This window comes from Lottia gigantea (assembly GCF_000327385.1).
Source record: "Lottia gigantea unplaced genomic scaffold LOTGIsca_48, whole genome shotgun sequence".
In the NCBI taxonomy this organism is placed as follows: domain Eukaryota; kingdom Metazoa; phylum Mollusca; class Gastropoda; family Lottiidae; genus Lottia; species Lottia gigantea.
This window is the reverse complement of record NW_008709663.1, coordinates 1,368,113-1,379,693: the sequence shown is the minus strand read 5'-3', so window position 1 is coordinate 1,379,693 and position 11,581 is coordinate 1,368,113. Positions and strand designations below refer to the sequence as shown.

The 11,581-nt window shown below is 36.4% G+C and overlaps 2 protein-coding genes across 2 annotated transcripts in view; one reads left to right on the top strand and one right to left on the bottom strand.

Annotated features, from left to right (window-relative positions):
• The window catches only part of LOTGIDRAFT_234237 (hypothetical protein), a gene marked incomplete at its 3' end in the record, with an annotated part of 8,760 nt that extends 4,162 nt beyond the window's left edge, over positions 1-4,598 (top strand). The window contains exons 4-10 of the mRNA XM_009061439.1: positions 220-399; positions 796-950; positions 1,343-1,586; positions 1,966-2,062; positions 3,281-3,560; positions 4,198-4,425; positions 4,563-4,598. Coding sequence (XP_009059687.1) covers positions 220-399; positions 796-950; positions 1,343-1,586; positions 1,966-2,062; positions 3,281-3,560; positions 4,198-4,425; positions 4,563-4,598 — 1,220 coding nt within the window. The remainder of the gene's footprint in view (positions 1-219; positions 400-795; positions 951-1,342; positions 1,587-1,965; positions 2,063-3,280; positions 3,561-4,197; positions 4,426-4,562) is intronic.
• A 778-nt stretch (positions 4,599-5,376) lies between these two features.
• LOTGIDRAFT_164936 (hypothetical protein) lies at positions 5,377-9,511 on the bottom strand (the record flags this gene model as incomplete). The annotated part of the gene is made up of 7 exons (XM_009061438.1): positions 5,377-5,609; positions 6,124-6,249; positions 6,428-6,568; positions 7,106-7,336; positions 8,000-8,199; positions 9,060-9,151; positions 9,425-9,511. 7 exons carry the CDS (start codon positions 9,509-9,511, stop codon positions 5,377-5,379), a joined length of 1,110 nt encoding a protein of 369 aa, XP_009059686.1.
• Positions 9,512-11,581: the final 2,070 nt, after the last annotated feature.

Here is an 11,581-nt window from a genome sequence, read left to right as displayed (position 1 = left end):
GCCCCCCCCCCCCCCCCCCCCCCATTCCCCCCTCCCCACACCCTCTTAAAATAAGTTGACGACCGACCAATTCTATCCTATACACTATTGCCCCTTCGGATGTAGCCTATTAGGCTACTTGCCCTCCGAACAATCAAATCTGGCTACGGTCTTGGACAGCAGAAGCCAACATAGAGAGTTTAAAAGTCCATTCTAAGTCTACGATAACGTTTATTACAGATGTATTTACGAAAGAATTGCGATTTCCTTGGACCAACGTTCCAGCAAAAGCTACAAGCTATATGTGTATGGGATTCGATCTCCCTAGTGATGGTGACTATCATATGATCGCGACTAAACCTATTATCAATGAAACCAGAGTTATGCATCATATCGCTTTGATAGCCTGTACTTCTGAGGGTAAGTCGATTTGTTAATTTTGAAACCATAGTTTTTCGTCTTGCTTTTATCAGGGCCTTAATGAGTAATCAGACAACTCTAATTGATTCTTACAAGGGGAATAAGTCGTGTTAAGAAGGGACTATTTCAGACCACAATAGGACACTATTTTTAGTAAACCATAGAGTTCGATATGGAATCCGATTTGACTTCAAGGGAAATAAGTCGTGTTTAGATAGAACTATTTCAGACCACTATTTGGGACACTATTATAGCGGAGCTTAATTCTAAACCATAGTTATATGAAGAAACCTATTTGACTTCAAGGGAAATAAGTCGTGTTTAGATAGAACTATTTCAGACCACAATATTACGCTATTATAGTAGAGCTGATTTTACATCTGTCCTTTGTTTCAGCTGCTGAAATAACAGAACCAACCGAATGTTTGATGGGGCTGACTGGTTGTTCCACAACAATTGGGCTATGGACCCTGGGGCTGCCCGGAGAGTGTTTGTACAGAGAGTCGGGGATCAGAATTGGTACCAAGGGAATGAAAAGAGGTGTACTACAAGTAAGAAATGTTTTAATCCAATGGTATATTTTAAAAGTTAGGTGATGCCTGGTATTTCTTTAAACAGATAAAAATACAACAGTGGACAATTCTGTACAATATAAACTACTATTGGAGTTTTATGCCAACTCTCCGGATAATACATCAGATCCATGTCAAGCCTTATTGACAATAGCGATACGCGTTTTAGATACACATTCCTCATCAGAACACTTACTTTCGGAAGGGGCGGTAAGAAAAGAACTCAGTGAACATATCGATTACGGATCAACGTATTCCAGCTTCTGATTTTGGCAGTTATCTACACCAGCTTTCAACATAGCTATCAGAGGCAGGAATAGAGGCAGATGTTTAGGTCTATGATCTTTTGTAAAATCATTGTTTCATTTCAGTTCCATTGGACCAACCCTGAAGAGCGATCCGATCTGTGGGATGCATCCGGCATGACGCTCTATTTCACCAAGAAATTAAGGAAATACGACTCTGGAACATGGTCTACAGGACAGTTGTATTTAGAGATCCCTCCCCTGTCCCCTAGAGTTGTTCAACAGTCAACATGTTCTGGATATTGTACCAGGAAACAGATGAACCAGTCCATCTTTCTAACCTCTGGATTAAACCACATGCACTATCTCGGTAATTATTATTATTGTCTTTCGGATTCTCACCAGGTCACTTAGCATGAAGAGGTTAATTTACCAAACGGCACCGGAATGGAATTGTGCGTATGAAACCAGACAACGCCAGGCAATGTGTGAACTCTGTCTGCACCTAATGAGAGAAATTTTGCCAGGACAGCGCCATAAACCCATTCATTTTCAATTTCCAATTATCAAGATCAATCAAGGAACCAAACAGCAAGGGGTGTCATTTCCCTATTTCGCTTATACCTTGAATGATAGGAAGCTCCGAACTTTCATGTCCGCATATTGAAACCTAGACCTCCAGAACTCAGCTTGCGAGTCAAGAATCGACCCAGATCGACGGTCATGTTTTTTATCACAATGTGTTACAGGTGTGGCTGAATATGTGAAACTAAAGAGACAGGATGGTTCAGAACTCATGTTGACCGATGAAAAACACTACAGTTACGATACACCTATTTTAAATACGTAAGTTATCATTTATAAGCGTGGACTATTACTTTTAAGGCGTGGCCTATCATTCGGAGGCTTATAGCTTATAAGTTAGATTAGAGTTGCTGTGCCAAGTGAAATATTATCACAATTTAATTAGAAACACGAAGTGAAATATCACAATTCAATTAGAAATACCAAGTGAAATATCACAATTTAATTAGAAATACCAAGTGAAATATCACAATTCAATTAGAAATACCAGGTGAAATATCACAATTTAATTAGAAATACCAAGTGAAATATCACAATTTAATTAGAAATACCAGGTGAAATATCACAATTTAATTAGAAATACCAAGTGAAATATCACAATTTAATTAGAAATACCAAGTGAAATATCACAATTTAATTAGAAATACCAAGTGAAATATCACAATTTAATTAGAAATACCAAGTGAAATATCACAATTTAATTAGAAATACCAAGTGAAATATTATCACAATTTAATTAGAAATACCAAGTGAAATATCACAATTTAATTAGAAATACCAAGTGAAATATCACAATTTAATTAGAAATACCAAGTGAAATATCACAATTCAATTAGAAATACCAGGTGAAATATCACAATTTAATTAGAAATACGAAGTGAAATATCACAATTTAATTAGAAATACCAAGTGAAATATCACAATTTAATTAGAAATACCAAGTGAAATATCACAATTTAATTAGAAATACCAAGTGAAATATTATCACAATTTAATTAGAAATACCAAGTGAAATATCACAATTCAATTAGAAATACCAAGTGAAATATTATCACAATTTAATTAGAAATACCAAGTGAAATATCACAATTTAATTAGAAATACCAAGTGAAATATCACAATTTAATTAGAAATACCAAGTGAAATATCACAATTTAATTAGAAATACCAAGTGAAATATCACAATTCAATTAGAAACACGAAGTGAAATATCACAATTCAATTAGAAATACCAGGTGAAATATCACAAATTAATTAGAAATACCAAGTGAAATATCACAATTTAATTAGAAATACCAGGTGAAATATCACAATTTAATTAGAAATACCAAGTGAAATATCACAATTTAATTAGAAATACCAAGTGAAATATCACAATTTAATTAGAAATACCAAGTGAAATATCACAATTTAATTAGAAATACCAAGTAAAATATATTTAAATATGAGAAAATAAAGAAATATTTCGATTTATTCCAGTTATGACCCACCAATAGAAGTGAAACCTGGAGATGAGATCGAAACAGTCTGCACCTACCAGTCGCTATCAAGAAAGGTGACAGCAAGATACGGCGAGGGAACGTTTGATGAGATGTGCTTTGGAATTTTCAACTTCTTTCCCACATATGCCATGGCCCAGGCCTACCCTACATGTACCACCAATAAAAATTTCAACTACTGTGATATAGACGACTGGACATGTAACTACGGCACACTGTGGAATTTTACTCATCCAGAAACAAAAACCACTATTGATAAGGTACGCTTTGAGGCATGACAAAATGAGAGGTGAATAAGGAGTGAGTCTGTCTAAATTTCACCAAACTTTATAAGATGCTTCGCTTCTTGCTTTTATTTACCCATTCAGATTTCTCGTCAAACTCTTGAGTTATAGGACATATTAATGCAAGGGATCTATTTACAAAATCAAGTTTACAGAATACAAATACATTGTCACAGATCCTTTATGACATTGCAGTTATTTTTCTTTTGAAGTTTAATTATAAGTTCCTAAATTGATATTAATTATTATTATTTGTTGTCAAGTATGTCGATTTTCAAATCGATTCCAAATAAGGGAATCTACATTAAAAAACCAGCGTATTTGGATTGTGAGTGGTATAAAATAGGGACTAACGTAATGGGCGCCCCTTTACCTGCAAAATGGATAAAAGGAGAAGTTGTGCAAAAGTGAGCATTTTTGGAAGAATGGTGTGGAGAAGGAGTAGGGGAGATAATTGTTTTTGAGGTGATGAGGTGATCCTTAGATTTATTACAGAAATAACCGTTACATATCTATATAGATTTACTTCAGAATGCTTCATTTCCAGGTCAAAGTTTCTGGGAACGCCCTTGTTTATTTTGACTGACGTGTTTATTTTATAATTATATTTTAGGTAATGAAGCATTGTACGTATCAAGGCGATTGTTTACATGGTTGCCGTGCTGTAGTCAACGATTTGAAAGAGAACCATTCATGTTTCATGAACGGACTAGCTGAGCATACACTACGATTCCTCACCATGAAGAATGATAACGATACGGTGGCGGCGCTGCGATTTGTGGCCGCGATGCAGTCATGTGACTGTCGGAAAGAGAATCCGATTGTTTATATCGAGGAGGAGGTGACGGAGAACATAGAGAACCCGGATGTTACGGATTCAGCCAATCAACCTCTACTTTGTTTGATTTTCGTCTTCATTTCTGCCTTCGTTTCTGCATTCTTGTGATTTTGAAATTGATTTTTATTTTGATATTTTAGGTCCAAAATTTGAGGCACATGCGTTTGTCTATGTAATTCCACGCCTTATTATATTTTATACATATTTTTTGAAACATTTTACATTATCATATACAATGTATATTTTTTCTAACGAATTGTCGTAATTTAGAAATCCAATTTATATCTATATATCTATGTTTTATGTTTGAAATATTAAATTTATCTGTCATTTTGTATGTCTGTTTTTGGTATTTATTGTGACAACCTGTATCTTCTATAAGCCAATTCGTAACTATACGCTAATACAGCCTCGGGATAAACAACGTCGGTTTAACAGGTAGGCGGTTCAGCTAGTAAAGACAGGCTTTAGTCATAAGTAACAAGTATGTCGCTGGATCATTGGGAATTAAATAGGTTGGTGGTCTTTAAAAGATCAAGATATTCTTTAATGAGATAAAATACAATCATTCAATGACTTGAAAGTTCCATATCTTTCTATATTTTAATCACAATCATGTCCGTACGTTTCTCTCCACAAAACGATACTGAAATACTAACAAATTCAAACGTCCAAATTTTCTTTAAGGGAAATTCATTCAATAACTTCTTATCATACTGTCCATGGATTTCTCTGCATTAAATGATACATGGAACTTAATGGCTTCACATTTCATTAGTTTATGAGTGAAAACCTAAAATAACGTCTTGGCAATTTCGTCCGTGCATTTCACTCCTCAAAGAACTTAAGGGATTTTAAATTGATATATTTACTTCAGGTATAAATGCCCAAACAACGTATTGACAGTTTTGTCCGTGCATTTCTCTACACAAAGGACCTTGGGTTTTTTTAATTTCATATATTTTCTTCGGGTTTTAATGCCAAAATAACATCTTGACAATTTCGTCCGTGCATTTCTCTCCATATGACGTTAGTGAACCCATACTGTTGGAGAAGCATTTGGTATTCTAGAAAAGTTCTTTCTCTTCCCTCACAGATCACCATCATCATAGTATCCAACAATATAGCATCATAGGGTCCCGTTTTATCTTCGTTTAAACATTTTTCTAATAGCAAAATACAGCCACCTGGAAAAAATATTTAGAGACAAAGGTCGGTCTTGGGGTTGGGACATCTTCACAATGTCAAGCTATTACTAACTTCGTCTGATACCTTGACTCTAATAGCCACTATTCTTGTATCACGGAATGCCACAATTTGATTGGATTGTCCGCCAACGAATATTCATAATGAGAGCTTTTTACAGAAAGGGTGTAAACATTATGGTTTATTGCTTACAGACTTTCTGTAATGAGCTCCGATTGGCTGTATTAGGTAACGTACGATCTAACCAAATTGCTGCATTAACAACTTCTAAATTACAGGAAGAGTGATTATAAGAGTCACGTTATAAGACGAATAATAGCTTGGCATTGTGAAGATGAGAGGAGGGGACAAGGATGAAACAAAATGTGAACGAGTCGGTAATTTTTACAAGATCTCTTTACAATCCCTTTAACTTTTTACTTATCTGTCCCCTGTTTAATGGGCAAATCTAATGGGCAAAATTGCAAGGAAAGTGACTATTAGTGATCAGCCTACCTGGATTAATGCTAGCAAACACTTTCTTCAGTATAATATCAATTTTATCATCACACCAGTTATGGAGAATGTGACTTAATATCATCAAATCACAAACAGGTAATTTCTCGTCTTGAAAAAAATCTCCTAAAATTTGAAATGAAATGAATGGAGTTTTAGGTCTTACTTTTCTGTATCTGATTGGACTAATGAATAATAAGACGGACAGCGCCATGCAGAGAACGATCAGATACATTTTAAAAGAACAGCATTTTCGACCTATCGATGGTTTTCTGCAGCACACTTGACTTGAGTATTGACTTACCAGACATAAATTCCACTCTGGATTTGGTGTTCTGTGGTTGCTGTTGTACAGCCAACTCGATACTGTCCGGTAGATCAAACACAATGGCCTTCAGCTTCTCGTAAACTTTAATAAACTCATAGGCCATATATCCTGACCCACCTAAAAATAATTTAAAATACATGTATATAAATACTAACGATCCGAATCGCAAAACGAAACCCGAAATTCAAACGACATAGCAGCTAATAAACTTTTCACTTCAGGAAGTTTATGTATATCAATTGTAAGTGAGTAAGATATAGACAACCGACATCCAAATTCAGCACATGTACAAGGAAACAACAACCCCTTAACAAAATAGACGAAACCCTGGTTTAAAACAATGATTGCGTGCAGTGGCTAAACTAGATGAGTGTTGCGGTGGGTCGTGGACTTCAGTGGGTCTGGCCCCTCCCACTCCCCCTGTGTTTGTCAAACATATATTATGCTCTCCTGCATTTTTTGGTGGTGGGGATCCCCATAGGGGTGTGGCCCGTGGACTTGGTTCAACCACTCCTATGGTAGTTGAGCTGAATGAGAACAATTATGTCCAGTTTCTTTGAGTTTTGTCAGAACAGTCCAATCTTCAGGCAACAGAAAAAGAAAATTCATAATGCTATGGCAAACGTTTGTAGATAAACGAATCATTTTACAAACCTCCTAGATCTACAAGCGTTCTGTAGCCACTGAAATCATACGACTGCGTTACTGCTGGCGCAATAGGTACCAGTTTTGCGTTCATCATAGCTAAGAAATCAGCCGGAGAAGGTTTCCTGGTAGTAATGTCTCCCCTTGGATTATTTCCCGCACCACTGGTACCACTAGTGAAGCTTTCTCCGTCTTCTGTTTCATTTTCAATAAATTGTTGGTACCTTTCACCGTCAGAACCTGAAATTTGGCATACATACATCAATTATACATAATTAGTATATACAGGATGTAGCCCGATGGGTTGGGGAGAAGAGTTGAGGTGCAAGGGGAGTGGGGGGGGGGTTATACAGAAATCAGTTATACATGAGTATGTACAGGATAGGTAGGTTGTTTTGGGTCGTTTTTAAGATTTGATATACAGTGTATATCTGTGAAATGCATTGAACACAAAAATAAAAGGAATTGAATGTTTCGTTTCTAAAATTTGTGGAAGGGTGCCCGTGAAATGTTCAAAAATTAGTTCATTGCGTGAATTGCAGGTGCGTCCAAACCCTTGCAACATGCAATCCAACCAATAACCTTCAGGGCATGTTGCCAAGGCAGTCAAACGATACTCGAGTAAAACGGAATCCAAAACACATTGCAAATACATTGCAGCAGCTAATGAACTATTCATATGAGGAAGTATATCAATCATAAATGAATAAGTGATATCAGGTGTCTAGAAGAGTAAGCATACCCTCCGTCATTCCCGCTCAACATACACAATATCGATACTGAGCCACTGTTACTGCTGCAAGTGAGTAAAAGGGGTTGGATTTTGTGATCAACTACCAGTATAGAACAGCGAAGGCAGATAGATGGCGGGAACGCTCAGGAAAAACAGACGATGACACTTACCCCTTTTGAGAACACTTGGTAAAGAGTTGAACAGCGGAAACATGAATTCAAACTCGGCTGTAAGTCGAGGTACCATACTGGTTGGTTTGGTAGAAACCATGTATTTCTTGGAACTTTCCGTCAAACAATACACCCCACATTCTATAATATAACCATTGTTTAAAGTAGCACATTCAGCAATTTTGGAGGTCGATGTGGACCTTGAATAAGTTAATAAATAAACCAAGTACTAACGATCAAAACCGCAAAACGAAATCTAAAATCCAAAACAACATATTGGTATTAATAGCTAATGACCTTTTCACATGAGGAAGTGTATCAATTATAAATGAGTAAGTATTTCATAATGAACAGTAGTATCAGGTGTAAGTATACCCTGCCTGGTGCCTCATATAAAGAAGTATATCAATTACAAATGAGTAAGTATTTCATAATAAAAAGTGGTATCAGGTGTCTAAGAGTAAGCATATCCTGTCATATGTATGTAAATAGTCTTTATTCTATATGTCTATGTACGTGTGTATGAATTTAAGAGATTATATTGCTGTGATCAAGTATATGACCACAGTATGTACAGACACGAATGTTACTATATAGGTTATAAGATGTTATCTTCACAATGTCAAGATATTACGAACTTTGTCTTATACTTTGACTGCAACAGCTATATTACAGCTATACATAATCGAAATTTTTTCAATGCGACTGCTGCGAGTGGGCTTCCCAAATTATGGATAAACATTCCTAAGAAGGCTATTATTCCGACAGTGAGCTGTGAAAACTTTTACTGACAGCTTAATAGAACAACCCCCGTTTCTGAGACCAAGGATCGAACTTGCTTTTTTAACAACAGATATACCAAAAACTAATATTAGCTATGAGGACTCTATCGCAAGGTTTACATTAATTTAAGATCATAATTTCGTTGCAAGTGTACAATGAACATTGGAAAAATAATAACGAAACGAAATTAGACAAGTATCATCAGATCTTACCTTTGTTGAGAAGGTTAAAGCAGACGAGTGCATTGAGAAGCCTCTCTGTGATCTATGGATTATACCCCAAGTTACTGGCGATATTCTCTGCTGTTTCACTCTTCCCTAGGCTTTCAATCTCGTCAAATATTCCCAATTTTAAACATTGGTAGACTATCTGAAACATTCGAAGATGTTTGGCTTAGCCAACCCAGAGGATGTAAAGGGTAATAATAAAATATAGCGACATTGTAACTTATGCTATAAACAAGAATTTGATCCACTCACTCTACTATACGGTATACGTTGAAATAAATCACATAATGGTCATTATGACGTTTTACATTCCACCTTTTGGATTCTGATTGGACCAAGGAAGATTGAAGAGGTAGTGGGAAACACGAAAAGCTAAATTCTCATTTCCTGAAAGGAAAGCAATTTAAAGACATACCTGCAACTTTCGTCCTTCTGTAGCCAATGGGAAAATGTCGTCTGCTAGCGGGTCAGAACGTAACACTGGAACATCGTCTGCTGCCATTTGGATCACGTGATTACGAGAACTGAAGCCTGAGTCACTATTATGTTTAATGGCACAACACAACACAATTTAAATTTTCCCACCGCAGAGTATAATGAATTTACCACCCTTAAAAAATCTCTTTGCGCATGCGTTCACAATTATCTTCCCAAAAGCAGCAACAATGGAGAAGCAGACGAACTCATTGTTTAAAGCTAACACTTCGAAATATCAGTAACTAGCAGAATGTGTATTTGAAATTCCGATCGATTTGTCGCGCAAATGTCGATAAAATCACACTGTATATGCCTGGCTTTATGATCCCCTCTCTAACGTGAACTTCATAGCTTAACAATCCAAAGTGGCGACAAAATGAATCATCACCATTGGGTTTTCAGGTTTTAAAAATCCAGCGAATCGACCGTGTAACCTTTAGGCGTTTATTATATATCAATGTATACGTTTACTTATATATCTAAAATAGAGGCGGCACACAGCTTGAAGATAACATTGACTATAAGATAAATTTTCAACCGTTTTCATTCTACTGGTCAACGTCCTACAGTGTACTTTATGACACATTCGGCAATCCTCGGCAGTTTCCGTAAAGCTGAATCTGCCTCGCTAATGAATGGTAGATTTCGTTTTGTCTCCTTTGGCGAGACTCTTTACTTTCGGTACTATAGTAATATTGCGACCTTAAAATAGTCCCTTATAGTTTTTAGGCCTTTAGGTCTGTCCTTTAGTGACTGATGTTTGTACCACCAGAGCTTACATGATCACGTGACAATCTGGACACTGTACTGGTAAATAATGGCTACAATTCATTACCGTGCTATGTTGCATACAGTCGACCGTTTGCGTTCTATACTAGTGTAGTTTAGATAGCTACTCAACTTTTATAACTTCATTTGAACATTGACGATCGTTTGATTAATCATGAATATTTATGAGCAGTGTTGGTAATTCATCAGAATATTTTGACTTAGGAACACATTTAGTCTCGTGCAACAGTAACAACCTCAAGAATGCTGGCAGATTTGGATGCGATGGCGGTTGACCGTCATTGTTATAATTATTAACGCGTAAATAATAAGTATTGTAGGTGATCCGGGTGTCGGAATTCGAATTCAGAGTAATACGGATGGCTTGAATCGATTTCAATCTGCTGATGTATAAAGCAATAAACCCTCGCCCCGTTAGAGGTGTGGAAAAATACCATAAAACAGGGCCTAGTTTTCATGAGCCAACATTAAATCATTCTGCACCCTATATATATATATATAGCTTACCAACGGTTCCAAGCGGCTGACAACACCACTACTACAGTCAAGAGAGAATAATTGGACGACCTAGTCTGTTTTTGATGGTGGTATTTAGTAAGGAACAGGATTACCAATTCGACAGAAGATTGGCATCTATTCTAATTACAAGTCAACTATCTCAATATTAGTCCAAGATGATTCTGTGTTATTTCTTACTATTTATAGCATTGATCTCTTGAATCCAGGCCCGTAACCAGACTTGATTGTTCCCAGGCGGAAATAAAACATATCCGGGAGGGGCAATGGGGTTTGGTGTTTAGATGCAGTAGAGGAATCGGTTGTCAGAATTTTTTCAGGGGGATAGGGGCATTTCATTTTTTCCACTAAATCTCTGGATATAACGGGTGCTTCAATTGTATAAAAAACCAAATTGAAATTCATTGTTGCATTTTAACTTGAAGAATATGATTATTAGATCGCAATGAAATGAAATATAGTTTTAGATCCTCAGAGACAATTTCCAGAGAAATGAACATTATTTACATTGTATACAGTGTCGACGCCATCATTCCGAGACTGGGGGTACAAATAGGGGGCAGACTGACTCAATGGGGGACAACTGCTGAGGCTGAATTCAAATTTTGGCTACTCTGTGGTGGTGTCATAGTCGCAAGCCTCTAAAAGAGTGTCTTGGAAGTTCACTAAAGAAAATTTTTGAACAAATGAAATGATTTCGTGCATTCTGACACATATTTTGGAGAAAAAGGGTAGACATTTAGATAGGTTGAAAATAAAGTGGGGGTACAATTGGGAGTGCAAACCACCC